Raw genomic sequence first — 22,223 nt, forward strand, 5'->3', positions numbered from 1 at the left:
AGTTTTTTGTTGGAACTAAGCCATCCAGAACTGATTCCATCATGTTTTTTTAGGTCTCAGTTTCCTGGAACACTTTTATCTTTCCCCAGGTTAGTTTTCTAGCTTCCCCAGTCGAAATCAACATGAGGTATTAAACTTCCTCTCCCACTTGGAAAACAAAAACTTTTAAAGGCAATTTCATAGCCATTTGAAAATTATCTACACAATTTTTCTCTCCCTGTTTTCTCATAAAATATTTGCTCTAAAAGAGGTGGGAGGAAATTATAAACTTAACTAAAACTACCTGGCAGGTCCACATAGCAGTATTTTCCATTCTGGATGAAAAATGATGTTTATGTGACATGGATGCACATGGATGGCTGCCTCTTAATTCTTTTAAGCCGGAAGCTCTCAAAACTCCGGGGTTGGGAGGGTGGGGGGAAGGATTTCACAGCCTTGCTTTATTTTGTTCATTAACTTAGAGGGAGGTACTGGATGATGAATTTCCAAAAGCTGGAAACATGGCCTTTTAAAAATCTCCTCCCAAGGGCCAATTATAGGCACTTGCCTCTTGAATTCAAATGAGATGGTGCACAAATGTTGTTTATTACAATGCCTGAGTACATATTAAATACCTAATGTTAATTTGGATCCTAATTCAAATTTCATGCTTCCTACTTTGGCAAATTTCCTAATTTCTCCAAATTTTAGTTTCCTTATTTTCAAAATATAGGTAAAAATAATGTCTAGACTGTAGGACTGCTCTGAAGGATAAAACAGATAATCTATGTGAAAGCTGTTGCTTAGTCACTGAGTCATGTCTGGCTGTTTGCAATCCCATGGACTGTAGCCTGCCAGGCTCCTCTATCCATGGAATTTCCCAGGCAAGAAGATTGGAGCAGGTTGCCATTTCCTCCTTCAGAGGATCTTCCCAACCCAGGAATCAAACCCATGTCTCCTGTATTGGCCAGTGGATTCTTTACCACTGAGCTACCAGGAATGACCCCACTATGTGGAAATACTTACAGGTAATTAATAAATATTGGCTATAGTTAATATTTGAAGGCAAAAGGAGAAGAGGGCAGAAGAGGATGAGATGGTAAGATGGCATCATCGACTCAATGGATGTGAATTTGAGCAAACTCTGGGAGATAGTGAAGGACAGGGAAGCCTGGTGTGCTGCAGTCCATGGGGTTTCAAAGAGTCAGACATGACAACGACTAAACAACAGTAGTTAATATAGGACATGGTGGTTTATTATAGTATTTCCATTGCATTGTTTTCTGTAAAGCTAGTTATTTAGTTGAAAGTGTTTTTGCTAAATGATTTTTTACATGTAATACTTGTCTATTATCAAATACTGTAGATATTATAAGGTTTTTATTTTTAAAATCAGAGTCACTTAATTCATATTTATATTTCCCACAATGTTTTGTATATATATATATGTACCCCATATGTGGCTTGAAAGAATAACTGATATTGTCTAATCTCTAAACTCGTGTTTTCATTGATTTATGCAATTGTAAGGAATTATCAGTAGATGGCAGTAGTTTATTTTCATTTTTATTTTTTGTCCATTTTAGGGAGATCTGGAAAAAAACAATTACTTTCTCAATTTTAAACTAGATATCCTTTCATGAATAGCTTGTTTAAAGAAACATCACCCAATAGTTCTTCAGTGTATGCTGCTTCAGGAGTAGAGATCCAAAAGTACCAATTACTTTATTTTTACTCTAAAAATCTAATTTTCTTTTCTTTTTTTTTTTTTTTGGTTTCTTCATCAAATACTTTGTAGAGAATATGAAAATGAATAAGACACTGTATTTACCTTCCTGGAGCTTATAATATAGTAAGGAAATACAGTATAAAATAATGTAAATTCAGTAATAGGAATAGAAATAGTTGAGTGGCAGAAATTTGCTAAATACATTCATTATTTCACTTCATCCTCACAGTAATCTAATGAGGCTGCTACTATTATCGATAAGGAATCTGAGTCTCAGGTTGGAAAGAATTTACCTAATAAACTAGCAGTTGCTCAACCTTGGTTCAAGATTAGCCCTTACCCCAAGACCTAGTAGTATCTACCTCATAGGGCTAAATAAGTTAATATTTATAAATTGAATATTTATAGAGTTCCCACACATAGCACAGAATCAGCACTATATAAATGTTCATTTTTTAAAAATCTAAAACATTTAGAACAGTGGGGCAAAAAACTAAAGCACTATTTAGTTGTTTATCTTTATAATCAATTGAGAGAACTCACTGAGAGTATAAATGTAGACGGTATGCATTTTCAACATAGGTAACACTAAGAATAACATCTGTAACCATGAAACCCATACAAAAAAAGCTAAAGAGCTTGGATTCATTGGCATTGATCTAGGGGCAGAAAAGACATAGAGCAATGGCAAGAACAGAGTGAATGGACTCAGTATCAGGGAAGACTTCCTGGAGGAGGCAGCTCAGAAGTGAGGTTTGAAGAAAGGAAGTAATGTGAATAAACAGGAAAGAATCATATATTCTCAGAGGTGATTATGACACTGTTGAGTATTTCTCTCAGGACTTCTTTAGCTTGATAAGATATTTCTGGATAGATTTGAGTTTCCTGACTTAGGAAGTGATTTAACTTTGTTGTTGTTTTTATCAGATTGCAGTCTTTTAAAATATTGTTTTTTAAAAACACTTGTAACTAGTATACAAGTACTCTGTATCAATATTTAAGCAATCTTTAGAAAGATATTTAGTGATTTTGCACATTTCCTTGTGGAAGCTTCCTTATATACATGCCTTACTGTTATGATAATATTTTACTTCTTCTGGCTGGCAAAGTTTATCATGACTTTAGTATGATTTGGAAAGATTCACAAGTTCTATAAAAAATCAACTAAGATTTTTTTAAAAAAGATGTTATCTAAAAAGAAAAATCCATATGTTCAAATGTTAAGCAGAAACATTACATTCCTTTTATTAATCATGCAGAATTGTGTGATTTCTTCTGTACAGGAATGGACAGGCAAAATCAGATATGCTTTTTCCAAAAACTGGTAATGTCTTTAATTCTGTCAACTCAGCATTCATTCATTGCATTCACTCCCTGGTAGGGGAAAGAACTCTTTCTTTTCACCTTTCAAGATAGAAAAATATCTCCCCCTTCATCTCATCAGTTTCTCCTAAGTATAGAGGAGGTTGGTGATTTTAAACCTGTGTGAGGCTTACCCTGGCTGGCACTGGACAGGAATGCCATTGCTAATCCATCTTGTTACTGTTTTTCACAGATTCTGGTTGTAGTTTTAGAATACACTTCACAATAGTACTGGAGATAATTATTTACTTAAGATATATGTCGGATACTGTGCTGAGTGTGTTACATACATTCATTATAGTGGGGTGCCATTGCCTTCTCTGATTGTGTGATCAGTCATGTCCAATTCATTGTGGCCCCATGGACAGTAGTCCACCAGGCTCCTCTGACCAGGAAATTTTCCAAACAAGAATACTGGAGTAGGTTGCCATTTACTACTCTAAGGGATCTTCCCGACCCACTTCTGGGAACCCACATTCCCAGGTCTCTGGGAACCTCCGTCTCTTGTGGTTCCTGCATTGGCAGGTGAATTCTTTAGCACTAGCGCCACCTGGGGAAGCCCGCATTCATTATTACACTAGCCCTGTGAAGTTTTACAGACGAGGACATTGATGATCAAATAAATTAAGAAACTTCTCAGGGTCATAACAGCTAAAAAGCAGGACAAGCAAGTTCCATAGAAAGTTCTACTTTCTTCCCCAATCTCTCACTCAATCATTGTATTTTAATTCTTGGAACTGATGATGAATGTCATCGCCATCCCTGTGACACATTTGACAGTTAATTTACTTTCAGGATCACTAATACATAACAACAAAAAAAATAAAAGTGAAAGATTATCAGCACTGATTATTTTGTATGAGAAAAGGTGAACTGAAAAGGTGGAAAGAGACACAACAATGTCAGAAAACGAAAGGAAGAGTCAAGGAGTTCCCAAAGAAGGTAATGAAGCACCTTTCATAAATATAGAGCTGAAAGATGAGCAGTAACAGAAAAAGTAGTGTGATAGGAAAATTGGGTTAAAATTAGTAGCAAATTAGAATAGAGGAAAGCTGCCAGGAGGAAGCTTCTAGAGTATTTAGAAAAGGCATAACAACCTGAAAATGCAGGCCTATAATGAAAATTCATCAACTGTAATTGAGAAATAGTTGTTATGGTAGCACTATAATTATAGTATATGTGCAGATGGTCTGGATAAAAAATTTTAAGACAATCAAAATATTTATAATGTTCCATAAAGGAACAGGTGTAGTATTGCAGTAGGTGACTTTGAATTGTCTATTATCATGGCCTTTGATTTTAGTTTTGTTTATAGTCAGAAAGGGAAGAATATCAACCCTAAATTTAGTTTATTAATGAGAAAACATCACAATTTTCATGATTTGGGGTGATGAAACATAAGTTTCTTACAATGTTTGTGTTTAGATTTTTATTATGTACTTTATTCTTTTTGTCTAGCTCTGGCTAAACAAGACACATCGTCATTAACCGATGCTGTAGAACAAGTTGCAAAGCAACAACAATCACAAACATCAGAAATAGAAAGAAACAGAAAAGTTCTGTTCCATTTGCAGGTAATCTATTTCACCAAGTCTTGTAAATGAGTTTTTATGTTCTTCAAAACTATATTAAATTAGTTATTAAGCAAATTTAATAACTTCTGAGGAAGCAATATAACATTTCTAATGTTCATATTTATACCTTCTAAATTATTCTTGTGTCCTTAAGTAAGGGCTTCACTGGTGTCTTAGATGGTAAATAATCCACCTGCAATGCAGGAGACCTGGGTTCGATCCCTGGGTTGGGAAGATCCCCTGGAGGAGGGCATAGCAATCCACTTCAGTATTCTTCACTGGAGAATTCCCATGGACAGAGGAGCCTGGTGGGCTATATCCACGGGGTCACAAAGAGTCGGACATTACTGAGTGACTAAGCACACATAACATCCTTAAGTAAAATCTACATGAATATTCCAGTTTTTAGGAACATTTTACCTATTCATTGTGCAGAGATTCAACAGTGTCATCATACTATAGATAAGCATATAAAACACAGTGGTCACATAGAATTATTTTAACTTTATTTGATAGTTTTTCCTAAAATGCTGAATTGAAGGAAGGTTAAGTTTTTAAGCCAGTATTTTTAAAGATGTGGCTTAGAAATTACTAGTTGCCAATGAACATTTCAGATAGATAAGGAACATTTCTGTGTTCCTTAAATTTTTCCTGGAGAAGGAAATGGCAGCCCACTTCCGTATTCTTGCCTGGAGAATCCCATGGACAGAGGAGCCTGGCAGGCTATAGTCCATGGGGTAACAAAGAGTCGGACATGACTGAGCAACTAACACTTAAATTTCAGAATATGTTCATAATTCCATCACAGGAATCTGAAAGCCATACATGTTTTTGTATTCAGCATAGACATAATTATTCTGTTAATAAAGCAGAAGAAGGAAAAATGAAAACAGTGTTTTTACTTTTTAAAGATTTTTTAAATTAAATGTATCATTGATATGAAAAGAATATACTCTAGATCTGAATTGCCAGGAGATGATTTGCTACTTCTAGCTCCTTGATTTAATCTTTCCATGCTTCTGTTTTCTCATTTGTAAAATGGAGATAATAATAGGACCTATCTGTAAGGTTTTCATGATAATTAAATGAAAGAATACTTGTAAACATTACTTAAGGTATCCTTGCTGGGACCCTGGTGGGCAGTGTAGGACCAGATTTTGAATATGGTTTTAGGCGTTAATGCATCAACAGATATGATAATTACACTATGTGGTAGTATAGATTTCTTGTAAATATTTGCATTGCATGAAATTAAAAAACACTTGCTCCTTGGAAGAAAAGTGATGGCCAATCTCAACAGCATATTTAAAAGCAGAGACATTGCTTTGCTGACAAAGGTCTGTCTAGTGAAAACTATGGTTTTTCCGGTAGTCATGTATGGATGTGAGAGTTGGACTATAAAGAAAGCTGAGGGTGGAAGAATTGATGCTTTTGAACTGTGGTGTTGGAGAATACTCTTAAGAGTTTCTTAGACTGCAAGGAGATCAAACCAGTCCATCCTAAAGGAGATCAGTCCTGGGTGTTCATTGGAACGACTGGTGTTGAAGCTGAAACTCCAATTTGGCCACCTGATGTGAGGAACTGATGCATTGGAAAGGACCCTGATGCTGGGAAAGATTGAAGGCAGGAGGAGAAGGGGATGACAGAGGATGAGATGGTTGGATGGCATCACTGACTCAATGGACATGAATTTGGGTAAACTCTGGGAGTTGGTGATGGACAGGGAGGCCTGGTGTGCTGCAGTCCATGGGGTGGCACAGAGTCAGACACGACTGAGCGACTGAACTAAACTAAGTCACTTTAGGAAAGAACACATGTTGACAGTAGGATATAATATAAAAATAATAATGTCTTAGATTTCTATAAAGAATCATTCCATAAAACTTGTCAATCTTCAAGGAGTTTTAGAGGTGTTATTTCATTTATATTGAGAACCTAATTTCTGTTAAACATTTTGCTGAACATTGTCCTCACTCTTAAGCTACTCACCATCTGTTGAAAATGAAAGTGAAAGTGTTAGTCAGTCATATTAGACTCTTTGTGACCCCATGAACTTTAGCCCACCAGGCTCCCCTGTCCATGGAATTCTCCAGGCAAGAATACTGGAGTCGGTTGCCATTCCCTTCTCCAGGGGATCTTCCTGACCCAGAGATGGAACCTGGGTCTCCTGCATTGCAAGTGTTTTCTTTTGCCATCTGAGCCACCAGAGAAGTCCTCACCATCTGTTGAAGAGGGAGACAAATAACTAAACAAATAATTACATGCAGGGAAGTATGTCAACAATAGAGACATAAACACAGATTTAACATTGAAAAAGGAATGATCAGTTGAGTTTTAAAGAATAGCTGGAGTTCACTAGAATGATTGGGTGTATGGGATTGGTTTGAGGATTAAAGGGAAACAAGGATGTGATATTCTAGGCAAAAAAAAAAAACAAAAAACTGAGAAAATTCAGAGGCCTGAAATAGCATTGGTACATTCATAGAGCTATAAGTAGTTTGGTAGTGGAATAACATAGAGTCTATTTTGAGAAGCAATAAGAGATGTATAGCATGAAAAGAAGCTTAAATTTTATTTTAGAGTTGATGAGAGGGTTTTGATAGACTTCAAAAGAGTAAATGATTAAACTTATGTTTTAGAAAGAGAATTCTAGATGCATGAAAGATACTTGTTATAATCCAACATCAATTTAAGATAAAAACTACCAGCAAATTAGGAATAGAAGAAAGTTCTAGCCAACTAAAAGGGGCATCTACATAAATCCTACAGGCAACATACATAATAGTGGAAGACTGAATATTTTTCTCCTAAGATCAGAGATAAGGCAGCATATGTCTTCTTATCACTTCTGCTCATTCTGTGGTACCAATAATTCAAGCCACTCCTTCACAGAAAAAGAAAAGATATCCCGATTGGAAAGGAGGGAGTAAAACTGTTTTTATTCACATACAGCATGATTTTTTTGAGTAAATCCTAAGGAATCTATTATTTTAAAATCTATTAGGACTAATAAGAATCCACCTGCAATGTGGGAGACCTGGGTTCAATCCCTGGGTTGGGAAGATCCCCTGGAGAAGGGAAAGGCTACCCACTCCAGTATTCTGGCCTGGAGAATTCCATGGATTTTATAGTCCATGGGGTCGCAAAGAGTCGGACATGACTGAGTGACTTTCACTTTCACTTTTTCAGGACTAATAAGGGAGTTTAGAAAGGTTGCAAGATAAGATTAATTATAAAAACCAGTTGTATTTCTACATTTTAAAAGAAACAATCAGAAATTGAAATTTAAAATGCATTGTTATTTACAGTGGCATCAAAATTATGAAATAGGGGTAAATTTAACAAAAGTATTGTATTATAGACTGAATGTTTGTATCACCCCCAAAATGCATATGCTGAAGCCATAAAAACCCATGTGATTGTGGTTGGAGATGAGGTTTTTGTCAGGTAATTAGGCTTAGATGATGTCATGAGGGTGGGATCCTGGTGGTAGGGTTAGTGCCCTTAGAAGAAAAGATACCAGAGAGCTTGCTCTTTGTTATGTAACGACACAGTGAGAAGTTGGCCCTCTGCAAGCCAGGAAGAATTCTCACCAGAACCTGACTATGCTAACACTCTGACCAGCCTACAGAACTGTGAGAGATAAATTTGTGTTGTTTTAGCCACTAAGTCTATGATATTTTGTTATGGCTGTGCTATAGCAAACTAAGACAAGATGTAAGACCTGTGTACTAAAAACTGCAACACACTGTTGAGAGAAATTAAAGACCAAAATAGAGAGATATACCCTTTTCATGAATCATAAGATCCAGTATTGTTAACACATCAGGTCTTTCTCTTCTATCTATTGTTTAAAAGCAGTTCTACTCAAAATTCCAGCAGACTTTTTTAGAGAACTTGACAGACTGATTCTAAAAGACCTATGGAAATGCAAAGAACCTATATAACCGGAACAACTTTGAAGAACAGTGTTGGAAGTTCTATTTGAGGGAGGGGAAGAAGCATGGAAACAGGGAGATCGGTTAAGAGCTGGGCCATGCTACAAAGACTGGTCAGAAGTGAGTTGGGATTTTATTTTAGAGGCCCAGGCATCAAGGCTTGCTGTTAAATAAGTTGTGGTGATAAGATAAAGGGAAGAATCAAGAATGGCTTCTAGGTCTTTTAGTATCCAAGGTGGAAAGTTTATTGAAATCAGAAAGTCTGAAAGAGGAACATATTGGGCTTGCAAATTAAAAGCTCTTTTAGGAGCACCGAAGTTTGATGCTTTTGAACTGTGGTGTTGGAGAAGACTTTTGAGAGTCCCTTGGACTGCAAGGAGATCCAACCAGTCCATTCTAAAGGAGATTAGTCCTGGGTGTTCCTTGGAAGGAATGATGCTAAAGCTGAAACTCCAGTACTTTGGCCACCTCATGCGAAGAGTTGGCTCATTGGAAAAGACTCTGATGCTGGGAGGGGTTGGGGGCAGGAGGAGAAGGGGACTACAGAGGATGAGATGGCTGGATGGCATCACGGACTCGATGGACGTGAGTCTGAGTAAACTCCGGGAGTTGGTGATGGACAGGGAGGCCTGGCGTGCTGCGATTCATGGGGTCGCAAAGAGTCAGACACGACTGAGCAACTGAAATGAACTGAACTGAACTGAACTTCTGAACATGTATATTGAGATGTCTGTTAGATATCCAAATAGAATGTCAGATGGGCATTTTAAAAATCAAAACTGGAGATAAAGATTGAAGTTCATCAGCATGTTGTATCTTTCAGTGTACTTCCCTCTCCTGTCTCTGTTAAGAAAAGGATAGGCTGGGTCTGCCTTCTTAGTGAAGTGCTTCCCTCCCATAATTATACATTTATTTAAAGAGGATGACCATACTAGATAGAAGAAAAAGAATAAAGGCCTATAGTTATACTGGTGGGAAAATCTACAGAATTTTTTTTTTTAATTTTATTTTTAGACTTTACATAACTGTATTAGTTTTGCCAAATATCAAAATGAATCCACCACAGGTATACACGTGTTCCCCATCCTGAACCCTCCTCCCTCCTCCCTCCCCATTCCATCCCTCTGGGTCGTCCCAGTGCACCAGCCCCAAGCATCCAGTATCGTGCATCGAACCTGGACTGGCAACTCATTTCATACATGATATTTTACATGTTTCAATGCCATTCTCCCAAATCTTCCCACCCTCTCCCTCTCCCACAGAGTCCATAAGACTGTTCTATACATCAGTGTCTCTTTTGCTGTCTCGTACACAGGGTTATTGTTACCATCTTTCTAAATTCCATATATGCGTTAGTATACTGTATTGGTGTTTTTCTTTCTGGCTTACTTCACTCTGTATAATAGGCTCCAGTTTCATCCACCTCATTAGAACTGATTCAAATGTATTCTTTTTAATGGCTGAGTAATCTACAGAATTTGATGAATAGTTAAATATAAAGACGGCTTCCATGATCGCTCAGACAGTGAAGAATGTGCCTGCAATGCGGGAGACTCAGGTTTGATCCCTGGGTCAGGAAGATCCCCTGGAGAAGGGAACAGCTACCCACTCCAGTATTCTGGCCTGGAGAATTCCATGGACAGAGGAGCCTAGTGGGCTACAGTTCACAGGGTCGCAAAGAGTCAAACACGACTGAGCAACTAATGCTAAATATAAACAGAAGTGAGAAATTAAATATGGCTCCCAAAAGAATACCATTAACTAAGTTTGGGAATATAGAGGTGTGGTAGTTTGCATTTTTGGTCCCAAATATTCATCCTTGTGTATATCCACACCCTTTACCATTTATCATTATAATGACCTCCCATAGTGGGTGGACACACTTTCTACCCCTCCACTGAGAAGTCTGATCATGTGACCAGATGGCATGTTAGCAGATGTTATTCTAACAGAAGTTTGAAAATTTTTTACATAATTGGGCTTCCATTATTTACATCTACTATAATCATGAGAAGGACATACCTGATCTGGCCCACTGGAGGAAAAGATATACGTGAAGCAAAGCCAAGACACCCTGGTCAGCCCAGTTGAAGCCAACCTAAACCATTTTACAGACTGCCGATCTCCAGACATTTGAACAAAGCCACCTGAAGTTAACAGAACCAACTAGTTGGTAGCAATAAACACTAGTGTGTTACAGAGTTTTTGTGGTTCTGACGATTGGCAACTGATACAAGGGAGAACAGGATGGGCCACGGGAGGGGAGGTGTCGTCTGATTTTTGGACAGTGAATTTGAGATGCCCAGTGGTAGCTGGGCCTAGGACTTAATAGCCACTTATATTCTGTGAATCATCAGTATATATGTATCTCAAGATCTAAGTATGTGTAAGATTATCCAAGGAGTATAGATAGAATGGGAGAAGAAAATTATGATGACTGCACCCTGAGGAAAATCTATATTTTAAGGAACCAATGAGACAGAGAAGGAATGCTCAGAGGTATCTGAGAAACAGAGACGAGTGTTGGGTAGGTTCTAAAAAGCAGGTGCTGGTTAGAAATGTCAAATGCCCCTGATTATCATATAATAAGAGTAAAAAGAGAGGTAAGAGTTACGTGTGCTCTGTCATGTCCAACTCTTTGCAATCCTGTGGACTGTAGCCCACCAGGCTCCTCTATCCATGGGATTGTCCAGACAAGATCGTGGAAGTGGGTTGCCATTTCCCTCTCCAGGAGATCTGACCCAGGAATCGAACCCACGTTTCCTGAACCTCCTACATTGGCAGGCAGATTCTTTACCGCTGTACCACATGGGAGGCAAAGATAAATATACCTTCATACTTATCTTACAAGTGAAGAAAGTGAGGCTTGAATAGGATAATTAAGTTTGCTAGTTGATCATGGGCTTCCCTGGTGGCTCAGACGGTTAAGAACCTGCCTGCAGTGCAGGAGACCTGGGTTTGATCCCTAGGTTGGGAAGATCCCTGGGAGGAGGGCATGGCAACGCACTCCAGTACTCTTGCCTGGAGAATCCCCATGGACAGAGGAGCCTGGTGGGCTACAATCCATGGGGTCACAAAGAGTCTGACATGACTGAGCAACTGAGCACAGCAAGTATAATCACCCCAACTAGTAAACAGCAGTAAGGGCACTAGAACTTAGATCTTTTGTTCTTTTAACTCAGAGTTTTATCATTTTTATCATAAATTTTTCTTTAGTTTGTACTTCTGATGCCCATAAATATATTGTTAAAATTATTGTAAAGTATTTTTTATATATAAAATGTCGAGACAAATGATAAAATTTTAATACTGAGAATTAGATGAACATTAAAAAATAAGAAATATGTAACCCTGGGCTCTCTCTGATTATATGATAATTTCATTACTTTATTACATGTCTCCTACTATGCATCAATTTTTCTATATTTGATAAAAAATATTTTTTATGTTAAGTGATTTTTCTACACACACTGTGGATCAAAACAATGGCTTTTCTTTCATGTTGAATATCATGAATTAATAACAATAATGTTGAAATATCTTACAGAATGAACTTCATGAGCTTGAAACACAAATAGCATCTGTCTCTGCAGAAACTAAAGAAACAGAAAGGCAAATTTATCAGCAAGATGCTGCCATACAGAATACCAGACTTCAGTGTGGAGACCTGGAAAATCAAATCAAATCCTTACACGCGGAAAATGTGAAGCTTAAATCTGACATAGAAACAGCCCAAGAAAATTTTGAGGAACAAATGATAAAATATAATGAATACTATGCCAAGATAAAAGCACATAAAGATAGTTTGAGAGAGGTAGAGAACAAATGGTCATTCATGACTGAACTCAATGAGAAACGAGACCTTGTTAAAAAACTAAAGACAATGAAAGAGGAACTTAAGCTGGATCTCCAGAATCCAGAAGGACACCTGATGAGACAAGCACAGGTTTGAAATGTCACTTATTAAAACATTTTCTAGTATTCCTTTTTTTGTGAGTACACTTACTCAGTGATAAATTATCATTAACTTGGTAAAATACCCATGAGTGCTCTAACTGGATTCATAGCTTTTAAAACCTTGTGTAAGTGCATGAGTTATGTAACAACTATGTCAAAAGTACAAATGCGTAAAGGAAACATCCCCAAATCCCTTGTGGATTAGTAAAAATATGTGGTCCAACAAAATCAGATGAACAGTTAAATCCATTTGTTACAGAAAGTGTGACTCACAAAAATGTTAACTAGCTTCCAGTCTAATGGATCCAGACCAATTAAAATCTATTTAGTGTGCTTAATGCTGTTACACAAACAATGTGAATTAATAATTGCACCCTAAGCATCTTAATATTCTTTGAAGACTTTGGGAGATAAAAACTTAAAATATTATTGCTTCCTAAGAATTAAAAAAATATCCTATACAGCATTGCCAAACAGTTGTCGCTATGACTTCCGCTTTCCTTTGTGTCTTATTTTCATTTGGTTTTTACTTCTGTATCTTCAAATCTAAGGTTTGCTTGTTTGAATAATGCTTTCTCGTTCCTTATTCCTATAGAAGTAACATTCTAATCGTATTAATCAAATGTCATGGTTAATCGTCTTAAATTATAGAAACACTGAAATCTTGGATTTTATTGGCGATTCATTGTTTGACATGTATATTTTAAATTTTATAAACATACAGGAAGATATTACAAAACTGAAGGATGAAATTACAAGTGTAGAAGAATCCATCAGTGAACAAACTTGTTTTCTTGAGAAAGAAATAAAGACACATGAAAAGTTAAGAAAAGAAATAGAGGTAAGTCTTAAATATCTGGATTTCAATGTTTTATGGGATCATTTTTAAACTTTTATTAATACTGTAGTCATACTTTGTGTAGTTTACTGTCAGTTCCCAAAACAGAGAGCCAAAAAGAACTACGAAAAACAGTTGATACATCCAAACTATTAATAGATAAGTATAGCTAACTCCCAAAATATTCAGATATTTGAATGTATTCAAGAAAATTAAGTACTCGGTCTTATTTCAGTCTGGCCTAGAGTTCTTCCAGGTTTCATTCCATCAGGTGGTGGTGGTGGTTTAGTTGCTAAGTCATGTTCAACTCTTGCAACCCCAAGGACTGTAGCTCACCAGGCTCCTCTGGCCTTTGGATTACCCAGGCAAGAATACTGGAGTGGGTTGCCATTTCCTTCTCCACGTTCCATCAGCTTTGTAACCAATTAATATGGATAGACAGCAGAGGCTATCCAGTCAAAAAGGACCACTCATAGACAGAAATTAAAGACTCTTCAAAGTAAAGACAATGGAAGTGTTGGTATTCTAAACCTCTGACTTCCTATCTGTAATTTTTCAATAATCCAATTAGAAAACAAACTGAATGATAAATTAAAAGTGAGACTAAATTTGAGATGCCACTGGTAGACCTTATAGTCATTGTTTAGATGAGTGGAGAACAAAAAGGGAAAAGTGTATGTTGTTAAGGGCAAACAATTTTCACCCTTTAAAATTACTTTGGAAAATAAAAAGATGCATATTTTCAACTTGCTTGTGACTAATTTGACACAATGAAAAAGCAACAGGAATTTGAAGACAAAAGCCCTTACCTTTACAAAACATTCTCTTTAAGAAACATCATGATTTTATCTTCTATTTTACTAGCAATGTAAATAAATGGATATTTTTACCCTTCTAAATATCAAGATTTATTATAAATCCATATATGTGGCATAGAAATAGAAAAAATGATTAATGAAGCAGAAAAAAGGAATCTAGAAATAATCCATCATAAATGGAACAAACAAAATGTTAGTCATGTGAAAAAAATTACAACAGTTTTGCAGTAAAATTAGATTCCTACCTCTGAACATGTACATACATAGACTTCCACAAGGATTAAAGATAATGTAAGAGACAAAATTACTTTGCATTTGCATTACAGAAGTATTTATTTTAAAAGACACAGACATATATCCAAACTGCATGATTAAATACTACTTTTGGCTATATCATAAATTTCTAGATTATTGAGATGCAGCATAACAATAAAGAAGACTAGACTCGTTTTGAGAGGGTGTATTTGTAACATACATAAGTGACTAAGCGATAAGCAAATTTTGAACAAGCCATAGAACCTTGGGAATATGGTTTGAAAAGTCTTACTTTTTAAAACATAAATATATATAAAAAAAGATAAAACCCAATGGAAATTATGACCAACCTCATTAACAGTAGATCAGATCAGATCAGATCAGTCGCTCAGTCATGTCCGACTCTTTGAGACCCCATGAATCGCAGCACGCCAGGCCTCCCTGTCCATCACCAACTCTGGGAGTTCACTCACACTCATGTCCATCGAGTCAGTGATGCCATCCAGCCATCTCATCCTCTGTCGTCCCCTTCTCCTCTTGCCCCCAATCCCTCCCAGCATCAGAGTCTTTTCCAAATGAGTCAACTCTTCGCAAGAGGTGGCCAAAGTACTGGAGTTTCAGCTTTAGCATCATTCCTTCCAAAGAAATTGAAGGGCTGATCTCCTTCAGAATGGACTGGTTGGATCGCCTTGCAGTCCAAGGGACTCGCAAGAGTCTTCTCCAACACCACAGTTCAAAAGCATCAATTCTTCGGCACTCAGCCTTTTTCACAGTCCAACTCTCACATCCATACATGACCCCAGGAAAAACCATTGTCTTGACTAGACAAACCTTTGTTGGCAAAGTAATGTCTCTGCTTTTGAATATGCTATCTAGGTTGGTCATAACTTTCCTTCCAAGGAGTAAGCGTCTTTTGATTTCATGGCTGCAGTCACCATCTGCAGTGATTTTGGAGCCCCCAAAAGTAAAGTCTGACACTGTTTCCACTGTTTCCCCATCTATTTCCCATGAAGTGATGGGACTGGATGCCATGATCTTCATTTTCTGAATGTTGAGCTTTAAGCCAACTTTTTCACTCTCCACTTTCACTTTCATCAAGAGGCTTTTTAGTTCCTCTTCACTTTCTGCCATAAGGGTGGTGTCATCTGCATATCTGAGGTTATTGATATTTCTCCCGGCAATCTTGGTTCCAGCTTGTGTTTCTTCCAGTCCAGTGTTTCTCATGATGTACTCTACATATAAGTTAAATAAGGGATTGATAAATCAGGCCCCAAAATGAGGCCCCAAATTTGGCCTGTCAATTATCAATATTAACAATTTGTAAGATGTGGACCACCTGAATTCTAAAATACTATTGGTATGAGTATAAACTGGTAAAAGCATTTTGGAAGGAAATTTGAGATTCTTAATAATTTTTATTAAAGTCTAGCTGTCATAAGAGTAGGTACATTATTTGTAAGGCTTTAGCTTGTTTCGGAGAAGGCACTGGTGACCCACTCCAGTGCTCTTGCCTGGAAACTCCCATGGACGGAGGAGCCTGGTGGGCTGCAGTCCATGGGGTCGCTAAGAGTTGGACATGCCTGAGGAACTTCACTTTCACTTTTCACTTTCATGCTTTGGAGAAGGAAATGGCAACCCACTCCATTGTTCTTGCCTGGAGAATCCCAGGGGAGGAGGAGCCTGGTGGGCTGCTGTCTATGGGGTCGCACGGAGTCGGACAGAACTGATGTGACTTAGCAGCAGCAGCAGCTTGTTTAATTTTGACAATTTATACCTGTGTTACAATGACTGAACAAGATATAAAACTTCTGCATCATGCCTAGAAAGGTCTCTTGTCCCTTTTTCTCAGGCTACCATGATTCTGATTTTTAAAACAGCTTTACTGAGATATAAATCACATAACATATAATTCACTCGTTTAAAATGCATAATTAAATGGTTTTTAATATGAATACAGGTATTGAACCCACGTCTCATGTGTCTCCTGCACTGCAGGCAGACTCTTTACCACCGAGCCACCAAGGAAGCCCTTGTAACCATTACCATAGTCAATTTTTAAAATTTTCATCACTTCAAAAGAAACCTGATACCCTTTAGCTATGCCCTTTCCATCTGTCTGTTGTATTTATCTGTATTTTTGCTCCACCATATTCTTTCTTACTCCCTGATGTTCTAAGATTTCCTCCTTTATTGTTTTATTTCTCTTTCAAGCTTCTAAATTCATTCTTTTAGGAGAGGTCAGCTGGTGCCAGTCTTGGGATTTTTTTTTTTTTTTCACCTGAAAATGTCTTCGTTCCCCTTTCATCTTTGAAAGATGTTTTTGTTGGATATAGATTTCTGGGTTAACTGTTCTTTTTAGTTGAAAAATGCTGTCCCACTTCTTTCTGGTCTCCGTAGTTTCTAATGGGAAATTCACTGTCATTTGAATTGAATTGTTTTCCTCTCAGACATTTGTTTCTCGCTACTTTCAAGCTTTGCTGTCTTTGAGTGAAGTTGCTCAGTCGTGTCTGACTCTCAGTGACCCCATGGACTGTAGCCTACCAGGCTTCTCCATCCATGGGATTTTCCAGGCAAGAGTACTGGAGTGGGTTTTTTTCTGGAATTAATTTCTTTGGATTTATCTGATTTTGAAAATTCTTAACTTCTCAGTTCTGTAGGCTTATGTCTTTTGCTAAATTTTGGAAATTTTCAGTTCGAGTTTATTTGAAACTTTTGCAGGTCTGCTCTCTTTCTCCTATTCTTCCAGAACTCTAATGGCAGAAATTATAGGTCTTTTTTTGATGGAGTCCCACGGGTCCCTGAGGCTCTCTTCATTTCTTTTTTTTCAGTCTTTTGTCTCTCTGTTGGTCATATTGCATACTCCTTAGTGTTCTATCTTACATTCACTGAGTCTGTCCTTTATCCCCTCCATTCTGCTATTGAACCATCCCACTAAGTTTTTTATTTCAGTTATTGTGTCTTTTCCATTTGGTTTTTTGAATATTTTATTCCTTTTCTTAGACTTTTAATATTTTTATTTGTTTCAGGCACATTCCTTAATTACTCATTGAAACATTTTTATGATGATGGCTTTAAAATGCCCGCCAGATAATTCTAACCTCTGCATTTTCTTGGTGTTGGCACATGTTGATTGTTATTTCTTATTTAGTTTGAGAGTTTCCTGGTTATTGCTTTGGTGAGTGATTTTCTGTTGAACTCTGGACATGTTGGGTATTATGTTGTAAGAGTCTGTATCATTGTTACTTCCACATAGTAGTGGAAGTTCAGAGACTCCATGGACACTCCTGGAGGGAATAAGGACTTCCTGTTACTGCTGGTCAGAAGTGGGAGTCCTGGCTGCCTGCTAGGCTTCTGCTGATAAGCCCCTGGCTGGGCGGGGCAGGAGCACCTCATTACTGCTCCCACAAAGATGCGGCCTTGCTACTGCTGAGTGATGGTAAAAAACCTCGACTCTCCGCTAGGCCTCCTCTGACACTCTCCCAGTGGGAAGGGGGAGAGTGCCTTGTTAGCCACTAGATGGAGCAGAAGTCTAGCCTCCCCAAAGGGGCTCCCCTCACACCAGAGGATGTGGTTGTTCCTTTCCAGAGGGAATGAAGAGCCCTGTCTCCCCAGTCAGCCTTCTCTGACACCAGCCCAGCAGGAGGACTGGGGCCCTGTTATAGCCCAGCAGTGGTGCAAGTCGAGGCTTCCCACTCGGTGTTTGCTGGTGTGGGTGGTGGTGGAGCCATTGTTGTTTTTTCCGTGGTGTTTGTCTTCAGTCGAGTAGCTGCTGCCTCAAAATTTTCAGTCTTAGGCTGCCCTTTTCCTGGTCCTTTGATTAGAGAGCAGGCTTTTCCTGGATTTGTTTTGTTTTGTTGTTGTCTGCATCTGTTGGCATTTTGAGCTTTCTTTCTTCCTTCCTCTTATCTGTGATGTATGAGGCCAAATGAAAACCCAGGGAGCTATTACCAAGTCGTTCCTTGAATCCTAAGGCCTCCAGTCAGTTTGCCTTCTTCTCTCCACCTTTCAGAACTTCTTATGTTAATATTATATCCAATGTCCAGGGTTTTTAGTTGTACTTGGCATGAGGAGTAGTTATATGAAATACTTATACTTTATTTTGACAGAAGCAGAAGTGTACATGGGTATATTTAGTGGTAAAGGGTGATGTAAGTGACTACTAATGTTAGATTTAGATGGAATGTCACTGAGCTTGATATTCAGTTTTTAATGTTTTCATCATTATACTTATGCTGAAATTTAATAAACTCTTTTTAAGCTTTCATAATAGGGTTACTAATTTTAAGCTTTCATATTAGGGTTACTAAAGACTCTTTTAGACTTTTTAATCTTAGTTTTATTAACTCTAATGTATTAAAAATATTCCTCAATTCTATTACTATATTATGGTTGAAAAATGAAATGAAAAAATGAAAATCTAAGAAATCAGAGATTATCTATAATAAACTATCACATTGAAGGACAAATGCCACAGCATTGCCTTGAAACACTGCGTTTTTTTTTTCCCAACAATTTCTCTTATTGCTTGATGAGAATTTATCATTGATCCAAGTAACCTCTTTCTCAAAACAAGCAGTTTTTTGAGAGGATAAATTTAAACAGATTTTTATTACTTATTTCTTTTTCGAGTCTTTTTTTTTTTTTTTTCTTCCCCTTCTGGATGTATTCGGCTGTGGCCTTGGTGCAGTTCTTGGTCATCTTTTACCTAGGTTATAGCTTTCTTTTGTTCTAATGTTTAACTCTTTCAAACATTTTGTGCTTTGCATATTTAATCTTCATATTAATGCTACTGTTCACATTTTTGATTAAGAAAAAATGAAAATGGTTTTTGGATTTTACATTTTTTTAATAAAATAAATGTGTTTGGTTGTTTTAGGCCATGTCTGAGTGAAGGAAGTATTTCAAATACTTACCCCCAAATGCCTTTTTTCCCCTGTCTACTGTCTGTCTTTAAATACATTGTAGAAGAAAGGAACTAAAGATAAGAGAGAGAAAACAAAGATAAGTTATGAGTCACTGACAAAAAAATTGGGAAGCAAAATTCAAAGCATACAAACACAAAGCTTCTAATACAAAGCATTAGGCAACGATCAGTAATTTTTAGTTCAAGGTTTAAGAACATGTTATTTGCCAAATCTAAGCATTTTCAGGAAGGAGAAACTACAGCATTTAAGAAGTTCTTAGCAAATGATGAGTGCTGCAAGTAACATTTTGTGATAATAGGTATTATGTAAAGCACCTTAAGATTCATTGCTGGTTACTTTTGCCTAAATTTTGTTCAATTTGAGCTCCAAATTTAAAGTACAGGAAAAATTTAAGAGTGCTTTCGGAGCTACTAGGGAGCAGGAACAAAACACGTTTAACTTGTTACAGTACAGCTTACAACTTACACAATTAACTAATCCATTCACTTACTGAGGTCAGCTACAGAAATGACTGCACAACTAGAAAGCCTGTCCTAGGTGAAAACCCCAAAGAAACAAAGGTAGAAAGGTAAACTAAAGGCAAGGTAAGAATGATTCAGATAGCTAGATGACATGGTAATGAAAATACGGGGAGAAATGTTCAGTATTATTAAATCAGTTGTTTTTTATTGATTGCCTGGTATTTTTCAAGTACTTTTTGTTTATTTATTTATTTTTTTAACTTTACAATATTGTATTGGTTTTGCCATACATCAACATGCATCTGCCACGGGTGTACACGTGTTCCCCATCCTGCACCCCCCTCCCAACTCCCTCCCCATACCATCCCTCTGGGTCATCCCAGTGCACCAGCCCCAGCTTCCTGTATCCTGCATCGAACCTGGACTGGCGATTCGTTTCTTATATGATATTATACATGTTTCAATGCCATTCTCCCAAATCATCCCTCCCCTCCCTCTCCCACAGAGTCCAAAAGACTGTTCTATACATCTGTGTCTCTTTTGCTGTCTCGCATACAGGGTTATCATAACCATCTTTCTAAATTCCATATATATGCGTTAGTACACTGTATTGGTGTTTTTCTTTCTGACTTACTTCACTCTGTATAATAGGCTCCAGTTTCATCCACCTCATTAGAACTAATTCAAATGTATTCTTTTTAATGGCTGAGTAATACTCCATTGTGTATATGTACCACTGCTTTCTTATCCATTCATCTGCTGATGGACATCTAGGTTGCTTCCATGTCCTGGCTATTATAAACAGTGCTGCGATGAACATTGGGGTACACATGTCTCTTTCAATTCTGGTTTCCTCGGTGTGTATGCCCAGCAGTGGGATTGCTGGGTCATAAGGCAGTTCTATTTCCAGTTTTTTAAGGAACCTCCACACTGTTCTCCATAGTGGCTGTACTAGTTTGCATTCCCACCAACAGTGTAAGAGGGTTCCCTTTTCTCCACACCCTCTCCAGCATTTATTGCTTGTAGACTTTTGGATTGCAGCCATTCTGACTGGCATGAAATGGTACCTCATAGTGGTTTTGATTTGCATTTCTCTGATAATGAGTGATGTTGAGCATCTTTTCATGTGTTTGTTAGCCATCTGTATGTTTTCTTTGGAAAAATGTCTATTTAGTTCTTTGGCCTATTTTTTGATTGGGTCATTTATTTTTCTGGAATTGAGCTGTAGGAGTTGCTTGTATATTTTTGAGATTAGTTGTTTGTCAGTTGCTTCATTTGCTATTATTTTCTCCCATTCTGAAGGCTGTCTTTTCACCTTGCTTATAGTTTCTTTTGTTGTGCAGAAGCTTTTAATTTTAATTAGGTCCCATTTGTTTATTTTTGCTTTTATTTCCAATATTCTGGGAGGTGGGTCATAGGGGATCCTGCTGTGATGTATGTGGGAGAGTGTTTTGCCTATGTTCTCCTCTAAGAGTTGTATAGTTTCTGGTCTTACATTTAGATCTTTAATCCATTTTGAGTTTATTTTTGTGTATGGTGTTAGAAAGTGTTCTAGTTTCATTCTTTTACAAGTGGTTGACCAGTCTTCCCAGCACCACTTGTTAAAGAGATTGTTTTTTCTCCACTGTATATTCTTGCCTCCTTTGTCGAAGATAAGGTGTCCGTAGGTGCGTGGGTTTATCTGTGGGCTTTCTATTTTGTTCCATTGATCTATATTTCTGTCTTTGTGCCAGTACCATACTGTCTTGATGACTGTGGCTCTGTAGTAGAGCCTGAAGTAAGGCAGGTTGATTCCTCCACTTCCATTCTTCTTTCTCAAGATTGCTTTGGCTATTCGAGGTTTTTTGTATTTCCATACAAACTGTGAAATTATTTGTTCTAGTTATGTGAAAAATACCATTGGTAGCTTGATAGGGATTGCATTGAATCTATAGATTGCTTTGGGTAGTATACTCATTTTCACTATATTGATTTTTCCAATCCATGAACATGGTATATTTCTCCATCTATTAGTGTCCTCTTTGATTTCTTTCATCAGTGTTTTATAGTTTTCTATATATAGGTCTTTAGTTTCTTTAGGTACATATATTCCTAAGTATTTTATTCTTTTCGTTGCAATGGTGAATGGAATTGTTTCCTTAATTTCTCTTTCTATTTTCTCATTATTAGTGTATAGGAATGCAAGGGATTTCTGTGTGTTGATTTTATATCCTGCCACTTTACTATATTCATTGATTAGCTCTAGTAATTTTCTGGTGGAGTCTTTAGGGTTTTCTATGTAGAGGATCATGTCATCTGCAAACAGTGAGAGTTTTACTTCTTCTTTTCCAATCTGGATTCCTTTTATTTCTTTTTCTGCTCTGATTGCTGTGGCCAAAACTTCCAAA

The 22,223-nt window shown here is 37.3% G+C and overlaps 1 protein-coding gene across 1 annotated transcript in view; it reads left to right on the forward strand.

Annotated features, from left to right (window-relative positions):
- CCDC122 (coiled-coil domain containing 122) overlaps positions 1–22,223 on the forward strand; it is a 38,932-nt gene that overhangs the window by 3,748 nt on the left and 12,961 nt on the right. The window contains exons 2-5 of the mRNA XM_006053405.3: positions 3,866–4,012; positions 4,529–4,644; positions 12,130–12,528; positions 13,264–13,380. Coding sequence (XP_006053467.1) covers positions 3,970–4,012; positions 4,529–4,644; positions 12,130–12,528; positions 13,264–13,380 — 675 coding nt within the window. The 5' untranslated portion in view covers positions 3,866–3,969. The remainder of the gene's footprint in view (positions 1–3,865; positions 4,013–4,528; positions 4,645–12,129; positions 12,529–13,263; positions 13,381–22,223) is intronic.

Source organism: Bubalus bubalis, chromosome 13 (assembly GCF_019923935.1).
Source record: "Bubalus bubalis isolate 160015118507 breed Murrah chromosome 13, NDDB_SH_1, whole genome shotgun sequence".
NCBI lineage: Eukaryota > Metazoa > Chordata > Mammalia > Artiodactyla > Bovidae > Bubalus > Bubalus bubalis.